The 26,828-nt window shown below is 42.3% G+C and overlaps 1 protein-coding gene across 2 annotated transcripts; it reads right to left on the bottom strand.

Annotated features, from left to right (window-relative positions):
• Nucleotides 1-1,617: 1,617 nt before the first annotated feature.
• C8B (complement C8 beta chain) lies at nucleotides 1,618-20,714 on the bottom strand. 2 transcript variants are annotated; one of them, XM_064665086.1, is made up of 12 exons: nucleotides 20,470-20,714; nucleotides 19,126-19,297; nucleotides 17,923-18,064; nucleotides 17,271-17,412; nucleotides 14,916-15,048; nucleotides 13,853-14,050; nucleotides 11,980-12,220; nucleotides 10,808-10,936; nucleotides 9,894-10,057; nucleotides 7,554-7,707; nucleotides 5,681-5,749; nucleotides 1,618-4,312 (listed from the first exon to the last, which is right to left on the bottom strand). In XM_064665086.1, the coding sequence occupies exons 1-12, from the start codon at nucleotides 20,604-20,606 to the stop codon at nucleotides 4,161-4,163; spliced, it is 1,833 nt and encodes a 610-aa protein (XP_064521156.1). In that variant the 5' UTR covers nucleotides 20,607-20,714; the 3' UTR covers nucleotides 1,618-4,160. The 2 variants fall into 2 exon arrangements, with proteins under 2 accessions (XP_064521156.1, XP_064521157.1); XM_064665087.1 differs by having other exon boundaries at nucleotides 19,126-19,276; nucleotides 20,470-20,713.
• Nucleotides 20,715-26,828: the final 6,114 nt, after the last annotated feature.

Below are 26,828 nucleotides of genomic sequence, written 5' to 3'. Positions count from 1 at the left end.
ATGTATGTTTCTTAGTTAAACTAAAAGCTTAGAGGGTACAATAAAACACTGCAGTTCCACCCGGGTTTTAATGAATGGATTTTCCCCTTTTGCACACTGACATACATTTGATATAGTTATTTATCCTATATATTTCTCGCGGCATATTTCCCAGGAGACCTTGTTTATCTCGCTCATAAGTACATGATGGATGTATGGCGCTTTGGATAAATGGTATCACAATCAGATATTTTTATGGATATAGGCAAACTGGGTTATTAACAAAGGAAGGGCAGAGAGGAACCAGCACGCAAAAGAAAATAGCAAATGATTGATGACAATACACCTGAGGTTGCAAGGTGCAGGCTCCAGATAACCAGCTAACAGAAGAGGAGATAAGGGCAGTGCTTGAGACAGAGCTGTTTTCTACCTCGGGGTCAATGTCACGTCGACTGCCCCAATGCCTCCATCCCTCTGAGCCCGTGATTTTAGAGCAGGCAAAAATTCCTCAGCAGAAGCAGCTCAAAAATTGTTGCTTTTCTTTTTATACAGTGGAATGCACAGGCACAGGAAGACACAAAACATGTAATCCTTTGCCAAAAACCTGAAACAAAAGATATTCCAGATTCTGGCAAGTTTGGTATGGGACTGGTACTTGTGGGGCTGCTCTATCATGCCCAATACAGTGGGATTCATGGTGCTGCATTAAAAATAAGTAAAAATATGTGTTCATAATCATAATAATTACTGTACTCATCTCTAGGTTTGTTGATTTACAGAAGCAGGGTGGTATTAAAATGGTATATAAAAGGAAGATTAATCTGTAGGCATAATTTGACCTGAAATCAGGCAGTTGTGTTGAGTTCTCACTGGGCTCTTCAGCCATCAGAGTGAAACAAAGAAATTCTGGGGACTGTTAACACCTCTGCATGAACTTTCTGAGTTCCTTTCCACTAAATCGATCTGGAAGAGAACCTGGGGAAGAACAATATATATATTGTTTTATATATATATATATCCACAAGAAACAGGAGCATGGTAAAGTGATTTAGCAATACTATGGCTACCAAAGGGTTTGTAAGTCCCCAGTTGCAGTGTGGACCACATTCCAGCCTCACAGGTAAACACAAAATGTGTACATGATATGACACAACAGGGAGCAAAGGAATCTCAGCTGGAAAGCAGTCTGGTTTAACCACACCTGATGGAGATGTTTAGGGTAGCAAGAGTGAAGTTGGTTTTGTCCTGGGAAAGCTGAATGTGACAACTACAACTTACCTGAAATACCCTTTTGGGAGTTTCCAAAGCCATGTTGCCTGGATCCAGCAACATCACAGCAGCAATGTCTTCAGGCAGGGAGATGCAAAAAAAATACAGTTTCTTCATGTTTACCCTCTCTTTTTTCTCAAGCAAACTACTTGTGAAAATGTAATACGGGATGTAGTAGAGCCCACTGAGACAAGTATCTTAACCAGAGAAATGGGCTACAGCAGCACAGCCAGCACTGGACACACACACAGCCTGCCTTCCCGAGTTCTCACATGTGGGTTATTAATCTAAACTTACACAGAAAGTGGAAGTTAGAAACACCAGTAAAAGATAGTACCAACATTTAATGCGAACCAAAATGAAATGATAAAAGCTTCAGCATAGTATTTTTTATTACCCTCCAGGTTATAATAAATCATTAGTTAGTTGAATCAAAGCACAAAATCACAAGGACAAGATAAAGTTATGTCCTTTATGGGAGCTTCTAAGCCTGCAGGCTGCATATTCAACCACTGTTGAACTCATACTTCAGTTAGACTACCTTGCTGATCTTGACGACTGTCAAATCTCTCCTCTCTTTCTCCAAAAAAACTCCCAAATATACAAACCCAGGCACTGCCACTTCAAAAACTCTGGGCTTTTCTGATTTGGGAAGAAGAGTTCCAATCCAGGTTGCTACACTTGGCTCTGCTTGCCACAGCCATGGATAGAGGCACCACCACTACGTGTTTAATCGGCTTGATGATCAGGGAAGGTGGTTAAATTTACAAAACCCACTTGACTCATTTAAGAAATTTCCTTTGTGAGATTACATTGATCATTCTCAAGAAGGGCAGGCAATGACACTGAAGTACCTGTCCTTACAGGCACCCAGGAACCATGCTCAGGGTCCTCAGCTGCAGAGCTTCTCGTGTGCCTTCAAAAACCTGGAGGAATGTCATCCTTCACACAAGCAGTGACCTCTTTGACCATGACCCAAAATTAATCTCCTGGCAAATTTCTATCACACAAAAGATATCACAGCTGCACAGTGGAAAAGGGAAATGTTTTGGGCTGGCAGCTAAATTGTGAAGCCCATAATGAGTATAGAGCACTCATCTTTTACATATGCAATGTGCTCTGCCTTTCTTAAAGCTGTCACAGAAACCTTGTCAATAAGTGTGGAGGCGGCATGAGGGCTACAACTAAATGCATGTTCCATTGTTCAGATGTCAGAGAGCCTGAGCTGTTCTTATAGGAATTACATTTAGACAACATCAGTCTGAAAGGGGAGAAACTGGCAATACCAACCCACCATCACCAGCACTGCTAAAAACCCTCAGAAGAGTGTTTGACCTTGCGGATGTTAGAAGACTCACAACACTCATGAACAACTTTACACTGATGGAATTGCTTTTTGGAGCAAAGCTATTGTTGGTTATTTTACAGCAGGCCCAGCCAAATGCCTTTGGAAAAATCATTAACCACCAACAAAGCTGTAAGAGGCAAGTCCCCGGAATGATCCAGGCTCAGGTTGGTCATGACATGGTGCACAATATTATAAGTTCCTCTGTTGTTACATCTGCATTATGATGCACAGCTCCAGGGACAGTAATAAAGGGCAAACCATTTCCTTTGGCTCTTTTCATTAGCAAACTCTCTTCAAGTCAGATGTCCTACCCTGAGCGGACTAGCAGTGTAGCTACTGAAATACAGACTTTGATGGGATCAAACAGATGAAACAGAGCCTGCCTGGGACAGAGGCAGCTACTACAGGTAGAACACCTCAGGGAATGTACAACCAATTGTTCCAAAAAGCTCCATTTATCCCAGAGAAGCTGTGGCTGCCCCATCTCTGGAAGTGTTCAAGGCCAGGTTGGATGGGGCTTGGAGCAACATAGGATAGTGAAAGTGTCCCTACCCATGGCAGAGGCGTTGGAAGGAGATGATCTTTAAGGTTCCTTCCAACCCAAACCCTTCTGTGACTGTATGATTATGCTGGTGCTCATCCTGCTCCAACTGAGGATCCTGGCATCCTGGAGTGACATCCCTAGTCAAGGTACAGCCTCTCCATCAAGTGTAGCCATCTCTCCTGCTCTCCAATATCCCCAAGCAGCAGAAGCAGCAGCAGCTGCTTTCCAGTTCCTCATCCATCCCAGCTGCATCCCGCTGTCCTTCCCTCCCCTTCCCAAGGAACCAGAGCACTGATGTATCTGAGCATACCAGGGTGCATCTGATATTTGGTGCATCTCTTCTACCTCAGAAAGGCAAAGGAGGAGGCTCATCTCCTACTGTGGTAGGAGAAAAACTACTGTATAGTCTCACAAGGCTTTGGTGTCACCATTTGGTTTCCACTCCTTGAAGACGATTTCTCATATGACAGACAATTTAAGTTAAATACAATAAATTGGGCAACTGGGGTATTGAGGCACAGAGGCTTTAAATGTCACATTAGATACTGTTGTGCTCATTGAGATTTGGACTTTAACATGCTGTATTTTGCTCCACATGACACAGCTGTCTTCACAGAAGCTGCATATTAGCTCACATTCTGCCGCGCCTCAGATCAAACAGTCTTTTCTTATCTCAAAGGAACCTTCAAAAACAAGACAGTACAATTTTAAATCGTGCAGCTACCAAATACAGCAGGAGATAAAGCTTGTCTCAGCCCATTGCAATAAAGACAGGGAAAAGGCAAAATATTAAGGTCAGTAAGCACATTCAATCCCATGGGACAATTGCAAGGCATGTCCAAAGGTGTGATTCATAACACACTCTCAGCTCCCAGTGTCTTGAAATGTTTCTGACTTCAGTACACTTGGATGAGACCCATGAGCAGAGAGAGGCCAACTCAGAAAGCCAGTCAGGTGACATCTTCCCAACCAGTTTTCCAAATGCCCATCACTTTTTTTGTAAGTTCCTAATGATTCCCTCTAGCAATTAACTGTCTCCAAGTCTGGCCCTGAGCACGATGAACCACCATTCTGTGGGGCAGGGTTGTTGCACTGTCGTCTTCTTGTTCTTTGACCTCCTGAGCATGGAGACCAGCTGGCCCAGCAGCCCCAGTTTCCACTAATAGCAGCATCTGGAAAAAAAAAACCAAAGCAGGAAATGATTGTCAGAATAAGGCAGATCTTTCCATGGGAAGAGCTGTCAGCTTCCATGAATCACATTTGAATACAAACAGTTCTGCCCCTGTCTAACAATATACTGGAGTCATTAACAATGAGTGATTGCTTTAAAGATGTTAATTCTTTGTTCAACATTTCTGGTGTTTATTCAAACTACACTTTAAGAAGACACAAAAGAGGACAAAAAAGGTTAATTAGATTTATATTTTCTTGTAGGATGTTTCTGTCTCTGACTTAGTCCAAGCCTAGATAAGAAACACACCAAGTAAACTTGTCTCAGCCACGTTTTGAGGTGGGAGGGGCAGTGTCAGCACTTCAATGAACAACAGCTTGACTACTCATCTTTCTCTCCATTGCTTTTCCTATTACACTGATTCTTCTGGACCCTGAGCATGTGAGTGACATAAATTCAAAATCCTGAGAATTATGGAGGGAACAGATAAAAGGAGGAAAGGGGCGTGAGAAAGGAAGTTCCATGTTGACAAGTGGATGGATGTGAGTCTTTGGGAGGGTTGGATGTGACTGCACGTGTGATAAGGAGACTGAAATAAGGTGTTACTCTACAGTTTAAGGCTCCACGGACTTTTCTAGAAACACCTATAAAATTGACCCCCTGCTTGGTGAAAGCTTGGCTTAAAATGCATTTCAGCCTAGCTTAGTTAGGACACAGCCATACAGAATGAGTACTGGATAAGACTGTAAACAAAGCAGTGATAAATGCACTGCATCAGACTGGTGCCAGAGCTCTGGGTGCCTGGGATCTGGTATTATTTAGCAAATAAATTAATGAGCTGGAAGAAGTAAACAAAATGATTAAATTCACAGATCATCCTAAACTAGAAGGAGTTAAAAACATCAGTCTGGAGACACCAGTAATATCAAGTGACCAAGAAGCATTAGTAAACGCTTCAAAACAACATAATAAGATTTTAAGATTAAAATGCATGGTAGCATATCTGGGGGAGAACAGTTTGCAACATGCTGGCTTATTCAAAGGGAAAAACTTAGGAAACAGAGCTGTTGGAGGAGACTTGAGGCTTGTCATGGATTGTCAATTAGGCAGAAGTTCATATTTTTGATACAATTGCAAGGCACGTACATGCAGCTTTGAACAGCAAAAATAAACTCTCCTCCTCGAGAGTGCAAAGAAATTCAGAAGAGGGTGGGGAAAGTATATCTGTCACCTTTGCAGATGTCAACTAAGCCCTGGTGCACTGGGCTGGGCAGACTGGGGACAGCCAGCGCTGGGCATCACTTTCCATCCATCAGCTACACTCCTAATGCAGCTGTGACTGTCTCCTCAGACCTGGGGTCCCTCTCACCTTTTCTCTTGCTGATCTCACAAGCGATGCCGCTGTAGCCAAGGGGACATAAGCATTCACATTCTGTTCCTAAAAGTAAGCAGAGATGGTGGGAATTAGAGACTTCAAGTCACATTTCCCAGCAGACACTCATTTCTTTTCAGCACTTCATATTCTGTGAGGAAGGGACAGTGGGTGAAACGCCATCATTTTTCTGCAATGTTAAAAGGATGAAATAGCAATAAAGAGGGGAGCCGTCACTACCCTGCCACCCCTCTTGCCTCCCCAGCCATTTGTTCCTGCCACTGCACTGTAGCTCAACCTCCAACACACTGGAGCAGTAATTCCTCACACCAGGGGTCCACACAGTCCCCCTGTTCCTCTCCAAAAGAGATCACAGAATCACATAATGGTTTGGGTTGGAAGGGACCTTAAAGATCACCTCGTTCCAACCCCCCCACCATGAGCAGGGACAGCTTCCACTATCCCAGGTTGCTCCAAGCCCTGTCCAACCTGGCCTTGAACACTTACAGGGGTGGGGCAGCCACAGTTTCTCTGGGCAACCTGTGCCAGGGCTTCACAACCCTTACTGGGAAAAATTTCTTCCAAATGTCAAATCTAACCCTGCCCTCTTTCAATTTAAAGCCATTTCCCCTTGTTGTGTCACTCCAGGCCCTTGTCCAAAGTCCCTCTCCTGCTCTCTTGGAGCCCCTTTAGGTGCTGAAAGGTGCTCCAAGTTCTCTCTGGAGCCTTCCCCTCTCCAAGCCGAACAATCCCAGCTCTCCCAGCCTGTCTCCATAGCAGAGGGGCTCCAGCTCTCAAAGCATCTTTATGGTCTCCTCTGGTCTCCCTCTAGCAGCTCCATGTCCTTCTTATCTTGGGGGTCCCTGAGCTGGACACAGCACTGAAGGTGGGGTCTCTAGAGAGAGCTCTTGGTAAAGCTGAGAGGGAGCAAACTGCAGCATCAGAAACGAGTACCTGGGACAGGAGTATCCCAGCTTGGCTTTGTGGCAGAGGAAAAGCCCACATATCCCTGCTCTGGCTGCCCAGGACTGCGATGTGCATCCCATGTCAGGAACCCAGAGGAGAACTCCCACTTAAGAAAATAAGTGGTCATTTAAAACCTCTTGTTGAGAAGATCCTAAATGAAACGCTAACCTGACTCAGCTCCTAAAAAGTTATTTAAACAAGGGTCATCATGAGACAAACCCTTGAAGTGCTATAATCAACTAGGTGGTACCTGAAGTGATCGTTTCTGCATTAGATACAATTTGATGATAATGATTCTCATCAGGAATTTTGCAGATGCAGATTGGAATTAGGCACTTGACAAAACGGTCCCTTTGTTAGAAGCTCTCATCACATCATCTATGTCTGTTTAGGCAGAGCAGTTTTCATTGAATTTGATTATTTTTCCCCTTCATTTTTAAATCACAGCCTGCTTACAAAGGAGGACAGCTTCTATCAGAAACGGGGGGAGGTGGTGGTGATCACTGTACTTGGCACTTATATGGTGCTTTTCATCTTCAAAACACTTTTACAAACACTAATTAATGCTGAGACAGTAGTCACTTCTCCAGGAGGATGGAAGCAATCTTAAAAGCAAGGGAGGAGACTTAAAGATGTCAAAGGCTTTTTTTAAACGCATAATTGAGAAGGAACAAATTCTTCCATAAAAGTGATACAAATGGTCACTCCTATTAAAAAGACACATCCCCTGACTTTACTGTCTTTACTCACCAGGACTCTACAAACAGACCAACTTTAAAAAAATAAAGTAATTACCTGATAAAGAAATGACAGGGGAAACTAAAGAGCCAACCTTCCTCGCTCCCCACAAATTCCCAACTGATTTCTCTTAAGAGGGTAAAAAAGAGGTTCAAAATCCTTGTACCTCGCAGGAAGGGGGTGCCATTGCCCTGGCACGGAGCACAGCGACAGGAACTGGTCTCCAGCTGAAACTCATCCAGAGCCCGTCGCAGATTCTCTTTTATTGTGATTGCACTGGCAAAGTCATTTGGAGTCACCAGCTGATACAGTGGCTCTGCCTAAAGGGAGGCAAGAAACTGCATTAATTTCCAAGTTCAAGATGCTGTGAACATCACAAAGCTCGGTGGTGGCACAGCTGGAGAGGGAAATGAAGGCTGTGTGGTACAGGCTCCAGGTTTCCCATTACTATTTACTTAAACCTTGTGAACAACAAAGCCACGATGTCAGGAGTACTCAGAAGGATGCTCCCCTTGGTTTCCAACACCAAAGCAGTTGGAAATGTGTAAAAAATACAACAGCCAAACTGTTAAGTTAACAAACAAGCAAAGTTTCACAGGAGTTCCATTAAATCCTTTTTCATCCATTTTCCTGATAAAGACATTTTTAGATGAGATTTGCTCAAACTTACACTTTCTGAGTGATCTCTTACTCTGATCTAATAAATGTCCCCGAACACCCATCCACAAAAATCTCCTCCATTCCCTCCACAGCCCCCCAACGCTGCCAGAGGCATCAGCCACAGACATTTACATCAGCACCTTCACCTTCACCACTTCTGCATTTCAAGGCTGATTTCTATCTTTATGGAGCCAAGATAAGAGTTTCCACTGTGTTCTAGAAGGGAGAGGATTTGATCTCTATCTGCGGATTGGGTTGGTGGGAGAAGACGAGGGGATGCACAACATGGTGAACATGCAATAGGGGATCAAGAAGACTTTGGTTCACTCATTATTTTTCTCTTGAGAACAAGGGAAAGTTAAAGTGGGGTCTCAATATTGCCAGTGGGACGATACTGCCACATGTCACCAGAGGATCCATCCCAAATTCCCGTCCTCACTACAGAGATGCTGCCATACAGGCCACATCAACAAAGTAAGCATGAAAGATCATCTTTCTGCCATCACAGGCTCAAACTACAAGAACTAAAGAATGTTTCAATAAAAAAATACTAATTTCCTGATGCTGTACATCCACTCTTCATCAATTATCTGTGATCCATACTTTGCTTTTTGAATTCAGATCATACAAATGAGGAAATACACTAAGAGTGACCTGCCAAGTCCCTTCAGCAGATGATTTATGAACTGATTTGCTTTAGTTTTCCCTAACTAAGCATTCTTGGGCTGACATTTAGTCACACTTCACTGGCACTTTTGATCTTCAAGCCCCACAGGGATATTGGTATGGAAATGAAGATACCAAATCTAAATTACATCCGTCTGAGGTTTTTCACTGGGCAGCCTGGTCACTGATGCCAGGCAAGACAAAGAACGCAATAATTTCTTGTGGGAGATTTTTCTGTGCATGGGATCTAGTGCAGAGGGTTGCATTTCTCTTGTCTCCTGCCCTGAGACCTCCCAGTGCTTTTCTGAAAGGTCAATCCACAGCACACTGGGGGCTTGGGTAAGACACCTCTGCTGCAAAAAGTGCCACACAGGCACTGGCTGCATTTCCAAATTACTGATTTTTTGCTTGCTTCATATTTTTAAAATTCACCTCTTTCTTGAGAAACAAATGCTTTTCAGAAATATAAGTATTTTTGCCTAAAACTAAATTTTACAATAAAAAACAACCATACAATAATAAAATCAACTTCCACCACTACCAGTTCAAACCTCTGTTTAAAAGAATGTCCTCTTGCACCTTTGTACTATCCACTTATTTTGACATTTAAAAAGATGAAGCAGAATTGCTACATACTTCTGCTTACTTTTTACACTTCTAAAACTCTTCAGGATCAAAAATCCTTGACTCTTCAAAACCTAACTTCTCTTTTTAAGGTTTAGCTGAACTGCACAAACATCCAGGCATGTATGATGAACTATTTGACCTTCTGAACTGAAAGGATTGTTGCTAAATTGTCACTGGTTCTCACAGAAGATGAGAAATTTCAAGAAAAATAGAAGTCCTTATAAAATCTATGCTGTCAGAAATATATTTTGTTAAGTTATACACTGGTAAAAGAGAAGGTGGATTGTCTTGCCTGTTGCTTGGCATCAGCAAAGAATCACATCTGCACAGCCACATTACAAGGGTCAAAGCTATTCACTCTGTGTACTTCCAACCACACTCTTTTTAAAGCATCACACCTTTGATTTTCTGAATTCCCAATCTTAGAGAAACTATGCTGCACAATAAGGTCTATTATTCCTCTGGGTTTGTTTCTTTAAATCTTGTTTATTTGAACACAGAGTTCTCCAAGGTGCTCATCTAAGTAAGGCTGAATGAAGTGATGGATAAGTACCTTTAGCTTTATGATTTCAGGGTTGTACTGTACAGCATCTCCCCACTCCTGCATGAGTGCAGCTGTTGGCAGGTTTTTGTAGGCCAACGTGGTGATGTGTTCACTTGCTCCGCCGCGAACCAGGGCAATGAAATCTTCCACATACTTTTTTTTGGAGGTGCTGTCTGCAAAAACACATTCACAAAGTGGCCAGCTCTGCCCAGTTATGTCTTTGTGGACTGCAGTTGAGATACAAGCTAAGAGCAAAACACCCCTGCACAGGATCCATCACAGTCAGAGGGCAAAGGAAAAACGCTACAAGTGCTTCACACCTGGTTTCCTACAAAGTGTGTCCTATGTCCCTCCTGATCCCTTGTAAGAATACTCCATGCTCCTCTTCTGCACCTTATGTCTCTCCCCTAAATTTCTACCCTATGGTTAAAAGCTCACAGGTCCATCCACAGCTCCTCACCACCAGGAGTATTGCTTGTTCTCCTCCATGTATTTTCAGGTGCACCCTCCTCCCACTGCACACTCCCAGCTCCCCACATTCCCTGAGGCTCCCACAACACCATTACCTCCCTTTTTAGCCCATCAGAGCTTTTTTGGGTGCAAAAAGGGGCATGCTGGGCTGCTCTGCTGAGAGGTGGGGGATTAGTAACACAGCAACAGCCAGGTGGGTAATGGTTGATCCTTCCCTGCTTTTCCTGGGGATGCTGAGCAGATATTTACTCTCTACTCAGTAAAGAAAATCCTAGGAAAAACCCAAGCTTTGAGATATCTCCCCCTCTGTTAAGCCTGGCTGGGGTTAGTCAGCAGCTCAAAAGTGGCTGGGAGGAAGTTGGGAAATATTTCAGGCAGGCAAGATCAAAAAAAATCTTCTTTTCATTATGACAAAGGCTATAAATGAAATGGCAGAAGTGTTTCATGCTTACCTCCAATCTCTTTAAGAATGGATTTACAGCCAGCTGCATTTATTCCAAGCCTCACATAGACCTCATCAATATTTGCACCAATGTTAAAGCCATTCTGGGTGCATTTTTGGACATCGCTCAGAGAATAACCTTAAACACACAGCAAAAAATTGTAGCATTTTAATACAACTGTTTGATGTTTTATATTCATATACACAGAAAATAGACCTAAAAAACCCTGGTGAAAACTTACAGCCCAGCTCAGTACTGGGGACAGTGAGAAGATGTTGCTACTGCTGCAGGATCCTGATCTAGGTTGGAAGACACTGATGGGTGGAGCATTTTGATGCAAACAATAATACTCATTAGTTCAAGCAAATGAGCCCACACCAATAGCTGAAATTGGGAAACAGTGTTAAAATTTGAATATGTGAAATCTGAATCTAAATTCTGTCCCTTGGGGCTCTATCTGACTTCAGGATAAGGAACTTCCTCGACAGCAGAGCAAACAGATTGAGCATCACCTACAGCAGAGTCCACTAAATGCCTTTGCAAACAGACAGCGGAGGCAGGTCCTCACTCCCATGCCAATGAATAAATAACTGAGAGGGCAGCTATTGATTAATGTCACATAGCTTGCTCTGTTCTACACAACAATCATCATTTCTTGCAACAAAGGAAGCCAGAGTCAAAGAGCAAGAGCAATGTCAGGCATAAGAGTCATCCAGCAAATTATTTACTGCTTCCTACATGCCGGAAAAGCTCTCGAGGCTAAAGGTGTTTCAAAACTGCCATTTGAAAGGCAATGGAAAAAGAACTTAGGTGAAGGTTTTCAAAGCTAACAAAAATGTTAAGATCCATGATTCTGATTCATCTCAACCTCTTGTCAGCCTCCAAAACGTGTCATCTAAAACACTTGCTACTGGGCCCTTCTTTGTGAACTGGCAGCACCCACAGCCTGACCACTAGACAAGTCCATGATGCTGAGAATGCTTTGAAAACCTCTTTATTCACTGCCATAAAGCACTTCTACTCCCACATCCTGCAGGACTTTTTTCAGACATTGTTAACTCCTTCTTCCACCATCTCTCTTTTCTCATCTCAGACCTGAGCCATCACTGTGTGCCTGCAGGGGGGTTTTCCCATGAAAAAACTGGTCCCAAAGCTCCTTCGCAACCATCAGATGCACATACCTGCCTTCTGAAGCTCGTCACTGTTCATGACTAAAGTATATTCATAGATGCCACCGACAGTGGCCTCAGTGATGTAGTGGGTCCCATAGTCCCTGTAGAGCTCCCTGTACTCCCCGTAGCTGTACTCTGTCGGGAGCTGGTGGAGCCTCTGCAGGAACTCGTAATGCAGCATCAGGGCTCGGGGCTTCAGCTTATAAACAGCAACAGCCAGCTCAGAACGGGCATGGATGAATTTGCTGGACTACATGAAATGCAGAAACACAAGAGAATCCAGAAGAAGTGAGAGATGTCATTCTCGTGACAGTGTGTGGTTATTTGCTCTTAAACAATTAGCGCTGGTCACGATTTATCAATTTTATAGTTTGCAACTGGAAATCTTTTAACTTTGCAAAAACAAAATTTTTAGTGGTAAAGTTTCTGAAAGTCAGGCCACTCTTGGGACACAGGAAAAGGCAGGGTCCAGGCTCTGCTCTGGCATACCCAGGACGCAAGGATGCAGCAGCACCCCACGAGCCTGCTCCACCCATAGTAACACTGACCGGCCTTTGTCTGTCACAAACTCTCTCCTGAAAAGTTCTGACATCTGAAATCATGATTTATATGTGAAATGGTAATTCTCTGGCTAATCCATATTCATATTTCATAGAATATGCTGTTATCAAAACTCAAAGGAAAGAAGACAACACAAGCACTCCCACATACATGCACACGTATTTGTATGTCTCTGTGTAGATATGCGTACATGGATAAATATTATCTCCCCCCTTTCTGGCATAAAAGTCAGGAATAGAAGATTTCTTTCAACATGTTCAAAGGATTAAATGTCTAGTTGTTTGAGCCAGCAGGATGAGCACATCAGGGAGGGTTCAATACAGAACTCTGCAGCTTATATAATAAAATCAAGACTTAGGATTGGGTTTCTTTTTGGATATCTATTGCAAATGCTTCTTCTGATTTTGTTGTGGGAAATGCCACTTTTCAGGAAACAAATGCAAGTTTAATAGCAACAAGGAATATTTTGCCATTCCTGAGTGTACTTTATACTGAAGGGAGACATAGATCAGTGATATTATTAAACCACTGATAAGAGCTATGTTTGTTTACAGCAATAACAGATGAAACAAAGAAAGCAGATGATGATGCACACTATCTCAGACTCAATCTCATAAAGCAGTCCTAGGAGTTACCGATCTCCAACCAGCTTAAAGCCAGCCTCAGCTCACAGCTATGACCAAACCTCCAAAGATGAGACTGGAAGTGATGGTGCCTTTTCTATTTTGTGAGGTGTGTGTCCTGCTCTGATGAATGATGCACGTGGCAGACAGATCACATCAGCCAAAGCCAAATGGCATCGGTTAGTCTATAATTAAACCCACAGAAGGCCTGCTAGCTGTTTTCATTCTATGTTATTGTCAAGGCTGCCCTGAACATCTCCAAGTAGCAAGGTGACTGTAAGGAGAGGAGACCATTTGAACAGGTTGCTTAGTTTCACTTTTTTAAATGGCTTGACTACAAACATCCAAATGTGGATGCCCAGCAGGACACTGCACAGACCACACTCAGAATCATAGCATATCCACAGATGGAAGGGACCCAGGAGGCTCACTGGGTCCTCTCAATCATATGTGGCTGATTCCAGAGGTTAGGCAGCTCAGTTCCTGGCTGAGATGTGAATGGAAAAGCTCCTGGATGCCGTAAACACAAATGAAGGCATTGTGGCTGTAGAAAAGACTTGACCAAACGGCACAATCTGGTGGGGGAAAAGATTTCATTTATCCCAGTCATGGCTGCTGACCTGATGACGAGCATCAAACTGGCACACACACACTAACAGATAACATGTTAGAAGAGAATTAAGTGGAACAATGCTTACAGTTGAAGAAAATCTTTTCATCCTCTGAATGAACTTCTTGAACCTGTTGTCGTTTGAACTGTAACCGAGCTCAAACAGTCCTGGTATTTTTATACCAAAGCTGAAGCTTGACTGTGAAGCCTTTGCCTTCAGGACATTGCTTTCATAATTTGAGTAGGAGTCATATTCAGTCATTGTAAATTCATATTTGCCTTTGGTCTAAACAGAAAGGAAAAACAACATGTCTCATTTCCTGCATAGTGATTGTATACCTGAAGCATGAGGAAGGAATGCAGATACAAATATACTTGTGAATTAATGCTTGCACTTTGAAGATGAAAAGCGTTGTATAATTGCAAAGCACTATTATTATTAACACAGATACTTCAAGAATACTTGATTTACAGCAGCAGGAAAGCTACTATCTGCTCCATACTGCAAGGTCCTCAGGCTTTCACTTAATATGTCAATCTTATGCAAAGGAGGTGAAGTCTTAAACACAGGCACCAATTAAAGTATGAATTCTAAAAGGAAAAGGTTTCCTAGTGGGCAACACTCAAAAATATCATGCTATGTCATCAAAAGCATTAAGGTCAAATATATAATATTTGAAATACAGCTTTGATGCACCACAGATACAACCTTTCATACAAAGCACATGGTGTGCTGCTCAACCCTCAGCTGTTGCACAAGGGCAGCTTTCCCAGCGTGGCTCTTAAGGCACTCCACAATTCTGTCTAAAATTAACCTCCCCATGCCCACTGGATACCTTTTGGGGCCTCTTGGACACTTCTTGGCACTGGGAAGGTAAGGCTCAGCTTTTGCAATGATAAGATCCAAGGGAACACTGTCACCTATTCCAGTGCACATGGATATTATAAGGGGGTGTGTTCAACATCATGGACTATGTGGAGTATGATCATGTTCTACAATAGGGTTAAATTCACTCTGATCCTATTGGGTGTCACAAATTTTTTGTAATCTTTTATAAAATGATCTGGTAATGAAGCTTTGTTGGTTTTGTGCACTAAACCTCTTGGAATATATGTATGTGTGTTTATTTGCAGATAAATCTGAGACATACCTCTGGTGTATAGCTTTCTACATTGTATGGCTTTCTGAATCTTGTGTCCATGATATAATGGGAAGAACATCCCCCAGCATAGTACCTGTGATCAAGAACTAATCCTTCCAAGTTGTTTGTGAAAATATTTAACCTGTAGATGAAGCATAGCAGCAAAATTTTACAATATCATCAACTTAAAGGTAAACACTAAATGCCTTGACTGAGAAAGGCAAAAGATTGCTTTGTTTGGCTGAGGACTTTTTGTTTCACACTTCTTTATTTTGAAACCCAAAAGAAAGTTTTGCCTCTTTCACAGTCCAACCAACCCAGCTGCTGCAGAAGAACCTAACTAACAAGGAAGCAAAAGGCAGAGTCAAATTTTGACACTTGATAAATATGAAAGGCAATTTTCAGCACCCAGCTATGAATGACACCAGAGTTATTGCCACCAGCACTGGTAGCTTTTGTAGTCTTTGCTGGAACTCTCAGGGACGAGCAGAACAAACCTTCACCAGCCAAATCCTCACCCTGTCAGGCTGCCCACCCTGAGCATCGCCAAATGCTCACTGCATCCAGCAGGAAATTTAAAGACAGGTTTGCCAACCCATGTCATCAATCCAGACCAATTTTTAATTCACATTTCTTTGTTCCGGTTTATCAGTCATGATCTTTGCCAGGTTGGTCAAGGATCAACCAGAGGTCAGTAGAAGAGAGAAAAAATTGTCAGGGCACAAGAATAAAGGTAGTCAAGGAATTTTTCAACTAATCCTTGAAATTAAGGGAATATTTTTTTTTTTTATTTCATTGGATGATGGAGAGAAATCTGCTCTAAGAAAAGATGTAGCATTGCAATCTTTTTAGATGAGGAGATTAAACTCCATAACTTGTTCTTCCTATTGCTGCTGGTGGGATGTATTGCAGTAAAAACCCTTCTGTTGCTCACTGTCAGGACACACACCACCCTTGTGGCACACAGCTGAGGACGTGGCACTCACTTCCACAAACTCAAATGGTTATAAGTGTAAATAGATAAAACTTCACCAAAAAAAAGAGGATAAATTGCTAGTAGTCCATGTGTGTCCCCATTAGCGTTCCAGGACTCTGTTGGACCTGCCTCTCCTTATTTTGGGGAGAGAGGCTTGCATGATAATGACTCTGAGGCTGTAAAAAATTAACTCTAATTTTAGAACAATCTGAAAAGATGGGAAGTCCACTAAAAGCAAATTACTGAGCAACTGTAGCTTCAAAGAGATGAGAAGCATGTTCCTATAATAGTCCAACATTATTTTTAATTTTGATTAAACTCAGAAGTACAAAGCATTAGCAATGACATGTGCAGCAGCCATATCTCCAGAGAATAACGAGGAAATTATAATTTTTTCCTTGCAACAGGAGTTTTTCTTTTCCTTTTTTTTTTTTTTAATGTAAAAAGCATTTTTTCCCTGTAGAATGAGAAAAAACTCTTTTCACACAGTCTGATCTTACAGAAAGTTGTTACAGTCTTAGCTTGTAAAAGCTGGATCAATTCAGACTTGGATTTTAATCCCCACAAAGCTGGAGTTTGCTAAGATGCATGTTAACCCTACTCCAGTCAAGCAAAGCCCATAAATTCCTCCATCTTTCACTGTTGTGAAAGAAATCAAAGAAATTTTGAACTCCCTCTTCCTCCTCCAAATCAATACATGTTATAAAGATACAAACCCATAGTAAGGTTCATATTTTAGGCAATCCAAGATACTGATTTCATGGAATCATGGAATGGCTTGAGTTGAGGGACCTTTAAGGCCATCTAGTCCAACTCCTCTGCCATGGAAAGGAACACCTTCCACTGGACCAGGTTGCTCCAAGCCCCATCCATCCTTGAACACTTCCAGGGATGGGGCAGCCACATCATCTCTGGGCAGCCTGTGCCAGGGCCTCACCACCCTCACAGGGAAGAATTTCTCCCTAATCTCTAATCTTAACCTACTCTCTGTCAGTTTGAATCCATTCCCCCTTGTCCTGTCACTCCATGCCCTTGTAAATAGTCTCTCTCCATCTTTCTTGTAGCTCTTTCAGATACTGGAAGGCCACAGTTAGGTCACACGAGAGTCTTCTCTTTTCCAGGATGAACAATCCCAATACTCTCAGCCTTTTCTCATAGAAGAGGTGCTCCATTCCTCTAATCACCTTGGTGACCATCCTCTAGACTCACTCCAACAGGCTGATGTCCACAAGACTTTGGATGAGGTTCCCAAAGGTTTTTGGATCCTAACTCACTTCCAGATACAACAATTGCTAGAGCTTTTCTCTGGTCAGTGTTTATGTCTGAAGCCACATAAGATCATTCCTAGCCTTAAGTAAGAAAACATTTCATGCAAGTCACTGACTTACCCTTTTGCCAGATTCTCTATTCCCCAGTATTCTTCCATCTTCTGGTCACACTTTTTAAACACCTTTTTGCAGTTTTTTTCATCTGACTGGTCCCCACAGTCATCGTCCCCATTGCAGAGTAGCCTCCGTGTAATGCATCTCCCTAGGATACAAGGTGTAAGACCCACATAAAATAACCTATGATCATACTCTCTGACTCAGTCTAGAAACAAAATAAAAGATTCCTGTAACGAATTGTTCAAATCTAGTTGGAAAAAAAATATTCATCTGCATGGATCACCAAACTCTTAACTGCTCAGTTTTGCTCAAAACTCTCCTAATCTTAAAATTCATTGCTCAACCTAGAAAGAATGTCAAGGATGCCCCAGTGCATGTTCTCCTGTTGCTGTCACTTGTGCTACAGATTTTACTGATATAACTGGGTTTTAATTTCCTATTTGAAGATGTAAAGACATGCTTTAGACTGACAGATATTGGCTAATGGACTCACTCAAAACCACTGATGCAAACACAAGCATGGATGGAGCCGGGTCAACTCCTGACATCCCTTTGGCCCAGCAAACCCTTGTAAAAGCAGGAAGTTCAGCAGAGTGGTGTCAGAGATGCCACCTGAGCACCTCCACTTCCCACTTCCCACTCCACAAGTCCTTACCTGTGACTGAGCACACAAACCCATCACATCTAACTTTATTCCTGCAAGGACTATTCGTAACACAGTCTTCGGTTTCTCTGTCAGAGTGATCACAGGGATCTCCATTGAACTGAGAGGGTTGTTCCAGGCGGGCAAATCTGTACTGTGATGAAATAAAAAATATTGACTCAAGTGTACAGAAATTGTGAATTTTACGCTTCTCTAGTTAAAAAACAATCTTTGTGGTGTGGAAAACTGATCTAAGGGTACTGTCATATCAAAAAAAAAGTGTCAGCAAAGAAAGTGTGATGTTAGTAATGTGCCTAGTTTCAAAGGTTTCTGATCTGCGACAGTTTTAATTTTATTAAGGAAAGATTGAGGACTGGAAGGGATGAAGGAAAGTTTGCTTTTCTTTGACAGTTGCTTTAAATGAGCCTGACAGGGTAGCGCAGGACTTTGCAAGAGTAAGGAAGGATTCAGTTCCATCTCCTCTCTTTCAATTAGCACTGGTAACGACATCCCTTGTTATTTTCTGTCAGTGTATTTACTTGCCCCTCTGTATCATTAGGGATTTTTTTCCGCCCACAACACTGCTGTGAAGCAGTCAATTACTCCGTCCAATATGTTAGCCCTCCTTTTTTCCCCAGCTTCTAAGATTAACTCTTTGATACGAAGCTTCACTCTTCCCAACTCCCATCACTGGTTATTTCTGCTTAAGCCTGGGAACAGCTTCTCCAACTCATTAGTAGAGGTCTCTCTAGCAAGGGGGATTTTGCCCTTCATGCTATTGGGATCATTACTTTCATTTGATGGGGCTTCTCGGGTGGAAAATGCTGGCTGGCAGACAAGAAAAAGCATCTTAATCCTGAGATGCACCAAGTGTCTCCAGGTCCCAGAGGGGACCATTAGTGTAGATGGTGCCTTGCACTAATGCTGGAAGAAAAGGACTGTGTTGGAAAGTCCCTGCAAAAGCCCCAGTTTTTACCAAGCCTGGGCTTACACCTTCTCAGGACAGAGAGGCACCCTGGAAAGTACTGGAATTACTGGGGTTGGTGAGCTGAAGAGCCAAAAGCCACCTGAAAGCAAAAGCCCACAGTCTCACCCTTACAGGACTTTCCTCAGCAGCCTCCTGTATGCCCAACCCCACAGATAATAAAGACAAGGCTCAGAGGAGATTCTGCCTCCTGGTTTCTCAGGCTTCATGCCTAGACCACAAACACTCACCCTTTTCTTCTGGCAGGGATCACACTTGCTCCATGAGGACCAGGCGGAGAGCACGCAGTCGCGGGGCTGTGGCAGGTCACTCACGGATCGGACGTGCCTGCTGTTGGCCACGCTCTCATTGGTGCCACTGAGGTTAAGGGACTCTTCACCACTGTGCTCAACAACACGAGAGCTTCAAGGTGTGAAACCACCAATCTATAAGGAGCAACTTGACCTATACCTGGGCAAAACTACACACCAAAGAGAACTAACACTCAGACCCCATCAAGTTTTGCGGGCAACATCTAGATTTCAGTTCCCATTCTGTACTGGCATTGACCCTGTATGAAACCTGATTCCCTCTTCAGTGCCCAAGAGCAGATCCAGTCCTCTACACCACCACCATGAGAATAACCCTGCAGAGCATTCAGGAGGGGTGACTGCAGGGCACATATTTGATCTAGCCAGCAGAGGAAACTCAACCCATGACCCTGCAACCTGAGCTTCACCTCAAGCTGTGCAAGCCCTATCAAATTACCTGGCCAAAATCTGCATCATCAGTTGCTGCCCTTGCCCCACGGCTCCCTGTTGCTTGGTGCATGGGCAGCACTTTGGTACCTCACTGCCATACATGATAAACAGCTCCGAGGTAAGGCACCTCTGTGACAAACACCAGTCCCAATAATAAGGGCTGGTGTGCACTCAGCATTTTTGAAAACCAGGCTTAAGTGTCTCTCTTTACCGAGCAGCCTATTTTTTCCCAAGCTGGCCAAAGCCATTAGTCTTAGACTCTGTTCTCAGTTTACAATAGGGAGTAATTAACCCATTAATCCCTTTCAACCCCATAATGAACCTGAACCCCAAGTGTAAGCCTTTACTTCACCCCAGCCACTATCTTCCCCCTCATGTGATAACTGTCTCCAAGGTTTCCACAATGCCAGAGCTAAAATGGAAAGACTACAGTCACAGTTCTCTGAAGGACCAAAATGTATTAAGGCACCAGCGAAAGGAACAGCTATCAGCCACATTCTCACTATTTACACACTCCAAGAAAACAAACCCCTGTCTCCCCAGCACTCTGTTGGGCAGCTAGCATGGGAGAAGGCTGCACGTTGCAAACAATTCCCTGTTACAACACGATCGTGGCAATTTGTCATCTCAAATTTATCAAGAGGATTACTTTTCTGAAGGCAGACACATTGCACTGTGTTGACTTCAAAACAATGTCTCTCGCTATTCATTAGAAATACAGAAATCACTCAAGACAGCAATTACGGACCACACAACACGAAAGCAGAGAGGTTGTGCTGATCTGACTGTTTATCTTATCATCCCATGGACGTGGCTTCAGAAACAGTCACTCACCCAAAGCAACGAGCAGTTTGGATGCCAAGTACAGCACAAAGCAGCAACAGTTTGACAGGGTACAGGGTGAACGTGGTGCATGTTGCGCTCATCACTCCCAGGTACCATCGGCAACTTGAAACCACCACTGTTCCCATTCCATCTGCTAGTGGGGGTTTGAAAATGGTTCAAGTAGTAGAAGATAAATTACTGAGGCTTTTTCCCCACCCTGTAAACAGCAGATGACCCAGCACCTGGCAGGTTCACAAGGTAAACGTTGCAGTTGTTAGCACACGGCTTTCCTCAGGCAAGCAGGGAGGAAGCAAAGATCTGTCTGGAAGCAATTTACACTTTCATTTGTAATGCTCCTTTCAAGGGATGGGGAAAATGAATATTTCAACAAATGAAACATATTTGAGTCTTGGCAAGAAGGAAGTGATAAGTAAACTCAAGTCGGCTTTCTAGGAATAGAGTGCAAAATCATTTATTTATTGCTGCTTTTCATGTCTGTCTTCCAGAGGAAGGCCAGACATGAGGCATAAGCACTCATTCTTATGCCTCAGGGAAAGCCTTCATCCCGAGAGTGCCCTTTGCTGTCTCTCACCAGGGCTTGGGCTCGTGGTGCTGGGGAAGACAAGAGCCCCAGCTCTGGCTGGGCCATTCCATAGAGATTCTCTGCTTCATGTACCTGTTGAGCCCATGGAAGCCTGTCAGGTATTAAATTAAATGATTTGGTGTTTTCTAGGTACTATGTTGAGTCATTCTCTCTCTTAAATGATCCCACCAGGCTGAGAACTTACCACGGGCTGATTCCCATCAGTTCAGCTGGGCTTTCAAAAGCAGATCAGGACCTTCAAAACCTTGCAGAATGTCTCTTTAGTTACTTGTTGAGGTAGCCTTCATATCCTGCCACTTCTCCCTTCTTTTCGATTCCTGGGACACAACAGTCTTTCCCTTCATTTTCCTAATTAGTCTTAACCTACAATGAGCATCTTAGATGGAGAGAAGTTCTCTGAATCTGTGTTTCCCTGTACAAAATGAGGAATATCACTGTGTTTTCCCACCCTTCCTCTTGGTGGACAAGCAGAGGTTCTTAGAAGAAGACACAGCCTCACTCTGTGTGAAACTATGGCTTTTAGCAGCACAGTCTCTCAATGTGGGATAAATCTCTGAGTGCTTTGATGATACAAAGAATAAATACATTTTAATTTTCTCATTATGGGAATGATAGATGCTATATATAAAATGAATCATATTCACTAATACAAAACAAATCTGACAACCTCAGTGCTGTTACCTGGCCAAATGCTACACCCTAATGTGTCACAGTTACCTTACAAATGACATTATTCTGCCTGTGAAGCCATGTCTCTGCAAAATAAGCAACTGGCTGCGACATCTTTCTGGTTTGGCAGCTTGATGATAACAATTTAACACACAGAAGCACATTAACCGAATCCTTGTAGGAATCTGCTCCAAATAAAAGATTGTATTTCAGGCAGCCCATTCTTTAACCCAGAGTTACTGAGCACACAGTTAGTGATTAACAGCCCTCTAGACATGGAGGACAAACTGTTAGGGAAGATAACTTAGGCTGTGCAAAGCTTTCTGTTTGCCTCTTTTGCCTCATTTTTTTGTTTCAAATGACTTTGCCCCAGCCTGAACCCAAGATGTGCCTGTGTGATACAGCTTGCTCAACCTTTGACACAACTGATTCAGTTAATCATTTGTCCATAACAAAAAAAAAAAACCCAAAAAACAAACTAACAGAAAAGACCTTTCCATCCAGGGGACCTTTGCTGGCTGGGAAATACAGTACACATCCAATATTTCAACATCAGCAAAAGATTACTAAGATTATATATATAGAGCACCCTCTAGATTTAACTGCAAACCATGACAATGATCCCGGCATGTGGAATTCTCCAAGCAATCTGCTTCTGTCTGCTGCTTGTCTTTGTTTGCTGCCTCTCACCATGCACATCACAGTGGTGAACATGCAGAAGGAAGTGGTGCATTAGCAGAAGGAAGTGAGCTTAAAACAGCAGCAGGGACCCAGGAGAAGGAATTCCCTACACATTAACATACTTTTCAGAGAGAACTGAAAAGCACAGTCAAGTTCTACACATAGTTTACAATCTGGTTGAATTAGAGGTAGCTCTAACACATAAAGTTTATGACAACAACCACAGCTCATTTTCTGCTTCCTTGGGTCCATGGATCAGCGGGAATGTTACCCTGTAACAGTGTCCTCTTCCCCAGTCTTGCTGCTCCTCCGTGGCTGACTGTATTAGTTATGTCTGTCTGCTGAGCTGTTTGTAAGTCCCAAAGCACTTAGTGCTAACAACACTGTAAGTCACTGAATGTCGCTTTCACCACAGTTGAAAATGAAGCCTTGCTTGTGCCCACTATGAACATCAAGCTTGCAAGTGCAACACATCCTTTGCAGAGTTCATAACCCCAACTCAAGCTTGTGACCCCTTGCTCTCTGTAAACAAAACCCATACAGTTTCACCAAACATGATGTTTTTTTAAAATGGCAGTTTCCTGTTCAAAGAAAAACTGTGAAACACATCAGAGGTGAGAGACCCTCCCTGGGAAACGTCAGACTGGAGCCAGCAAGCAGCTGTTTACAGTACCACTAGTCACTTTTCAAAGAGAGTTTCTTTTTCTCCTTCTCTGAGGCAACTTTTTTATTCCCTGCTTCGGAACTCGGAACACATTTCCTTCTGCAGAAGAACACAACTGGCTCATTCAAGGGTAAGAGGAAGCTTTCCACCAACTTTAATGGTGAAGAATGTAAGATGGCAAATACATGGTAAAATTTAAAACTAAAGAACGTTTTCAAATGTTTTCTACAACTGACTCTATTGCATCACACTTTTTCTTAATAATACAGTTATTTTCTGGTGCTGAGGCTGGTCTCTGAAAGGCCCTGGACATAAAAAACTCACCTTGGTGAGCTTAATTCTCCTCTTCTGGCTTTTGATTTACTAAAAATAATGCCTCATAGTGACTCAGGCCAAATCTGGCACAGGTTCACCTACTCTGAAAGCTCTAAGGTCTTGTGAAGATGGTAAGACAGGGAACTGAGTATACAAAGAAAGATAACCCCACGATGCCCCATCCCTTGTCTCCATCTCCTCTCCATTAGACCTCGAGATAACACACACACAAACTCATTTTCAAACTAGAAACAGCATTTTTAAAAGAAAAAAAACAAGACACTCGTAATCTGAGTATGTCAAATAGTACAAAATTTACAAAAAATGCAACATATCACAGCATTGTAACTTCTGCTGATTTCAAATACAGCTGGCTTCTGCAACTGAGAGCCGCTCTTAGACCTCTAATGACTGTTAAAGAAGACAAAGATGCCAGAAAAGGCTTTTTCACAGCTAGTACCTGGCAATAATTCTTCCTAATCCTTTATTTTCACAAATGTCTGAGGCTGAATGGACAATGATTGCTGCCTGTTAACCTGATTTTCTTTTAATCTATTGTGATTTTCTTTCTTTGCTGGTGAGAAGTATTGATAGAAGTGGTGCTACAGGAGCAATGAAATAGGGCTGAAAAGCCAGCAAACAGTATCAGATCTTAAAAGACCTTTTTTAAAAAAATACATTCTGTATCTGAAAGCCCCTTGAATGGGCAACATCTGAGGCTATTCTTCTCATTGAGATTTTTCAGGTGCTGATAAAACATTTTAGGGTGATAGATGAGCCACAGGGCAAACACATCCATTGAGATAAGACTATTTAAAGCTCTAAAAACTAATAGCCAGAGAGCTGTTTCACTAATAGACCTGATATTTCCTGCCTCCAGTAGAATAATTTTAGAAAGAGACAGGCAATGTCACAGGTACTCAGGAAATCGTATCAGGGTATCTCCCCATATTCCTCACTGTCATGCTGAAATGTATAATTCAGTTTCCCCACACTTTCAGACAGCAAGAAAAAACCAGCCCTTTATTCTTCCCCATGCCAGCTTTACCTCAGGTATTTAAAAACAACAAAATAAAGGTTTTGAATTGGGCTGATCCTAAAAAACAAATCAGTATAAGACCTTGTCACAAGAGAGTCGACCGAAACACTCTTAAAAATCATAACTTTTGCAGCAGTATCATCAGAGTACAGCCAGGAACAGGAGATGAGTCCCACTGATGGCACATAACAGGAGCAGAACTAGAAGCCAGGAGCAGTGCCTCCATTTTCTGGTGGTCATGTGGACTTTCCCTTTGTTCATTCACCACTGTGTGCATTCCACGCTGGCTTAGAGAGGTAATTGTAGAGAACGGACTCAAATCTCTGTAGAAAACTGCCAACAGATATCCCCTTTCATTTCTTTGACGTGATACTCTTCTGACTGAGAAGAGCATTTGCCAGAAAAGTAAAAAATATGAACTTGACAGGAGTTCTTTAGAAAGCAAAGAAAAGAAAAAAGGAAACGTTGCATGAAAAACATATCACAACCTACAAACAGCCAGAAAGAGGTTAACTTCCCTGCTGCAGCAACTGTCACTGACTAGTGATTAAAGCACATAAAACATTGCCTTTAATCCAACGTAAGGGAGTTAAAATTGCATATTCCCAGTCTATACAATCAATTGCTTTCCCAGAAGTCACTGACAGGGAAAAGAGAGATCTGTCAGCGTTCTCACTTCTGTAAAACCGCAGGCTGATTCTGCAAACTGTTTGCTAAATAAATTCTCATTACTGCAGGAGATCATGGCCTTAATTAGCATTAGTTAAATTGGGACCATTTCTTGAACTAAGCATGTCTGAGTTGGATACTCTCATATACAATCTACAGACTCCCAGTGTGCTTAAGTTACAGCAGTATTAATGTAATACAGTACACAAACACAGCACAGAAAGAATCAGACTTTTTTCCCCTTCTGAACAATGCCATCACACAGCCAGGTCCTTCCTACTTCAAGATTCCTCACCACTGCCAGATCAGATCTCAAACCTGCTCCTTCTGAATTTTTAAACTGAGTTTACATAGCAACTGTGCAACATAAGCCAACTTTTCTGATTTTTCAACCATCTTCACAGTGAGAGTACCAGAAGAATATCAACAAGAGTAGATTTGGCCTGTATTGTAAAAATGCATTTTCATTTAAATACATGCTTAGCTATGTATTTCACTGTAAGTTAATTATTTGTAGCTTATTGAGAACCAGAGATCATGTTCTTCCTCCCAAGGACACCTGAACACAGTTAGCCCACATACAAATCAAAATGACATTAATGCTGGTGTGCTTTCATCACAACAGAATGACCTTTATTCTTAGGTGGGATCCAAGTATTTCAACAATCCTCATTGACAAAGGCAATCAATATTTCAGCACGACCTACTGGGCATTTCTGGTGGATGAGACATCAAAAAGTAGAAATACAGTAAAGTACATGTGCACACATTCACATCTCTCTCTCTTCCTGTATATAAACATGTATTTCTTACCCTTATTACCTTTATTGCATTACCCTCTTGGCAAAGAATGGTACTATTCCTTCTCAACTGAAAGATCCAGTACTTGGTACCTCTGAATATCAAACATTATTATTTTGCATGTGGCACTGAGAGTTTCACACCAGCAAACCCTACACATTGCCCCAAGCAGCAGAAAGGTCCCACTGATACAGAAGGTGGTATAATTACCATGTGGTACTGGATCAAGGCTTTGCTTTCAGTTCTGTGCGTATTACTGGAAATTTTTGGGGGGGTTCTGGTTTCAAAATTGTCATGTTTAAATGCACATTTTTAATTTCAAATCTTACTTGAATGAAAAATGTGACCAAAATAAATTTCAGCTTCTCATGCCACAAAGGTACACCAGCTTTGGGAGCATCAAACAACGTGGCCTGTCCCACGAATGTGTAATTTTGCAAGAGGTGATAAAAATACCTACCGGTTTGGAATGCTCATCCTAAAACACCCAAAAAGAGGCTGAAAATGTGGAGGCAGCAATTAAAATCAGCAAATTACGTATCTGCAAGATAAGCAACACTTAGTGTTTAAGACAGTTATTCCCCAAATCGAGGATTTTCTCCTTTCCCAGATACTTCTACTGTCAAAAATACTGTCCATGCCAAACACCAAAACCACACTGTAAGAATGGCAGAATTATCCCAGAAAAGCAAAAGCTATGAAACAAACTTACTGAAATGACACCTTTTTTTAATGTTTTTATTCATAACAGTATTACATGGTGTGTTACAGAAATTAATGGAAAATTTCTAAAAATTTGTTGGTTTCTTTCATTGTTGTTGAATGTGTTATACATAAAGTTAAAAATAATGTGTCCGTATATGTTAACAAATGGTCATTATCTGAGGTAAAGTTAAAGTAGGTTTAGAAATGTACTGCAACAGTCA

Source organism: Pseudopipra pipra, chromosome 9 (genome assembly GCF_036250125.1).
Source record: "Pseudopipra pipra isolate bDixPip1 chromosome 9, bDixPip1.hap1, whole genome shotgun sequence".
Taxonomy (NCBI): domain Eukaryota; kingdom Metazoa; phylum Chordata; class Aves; order Passeriformes; family Pipridae; genus Pseudopipra; species Pseudopipra pipra.
Note: the sequence above shows the minus strand (reverse complement) of the source record. Positions and strands in the feature narration are given on the sequence as shown.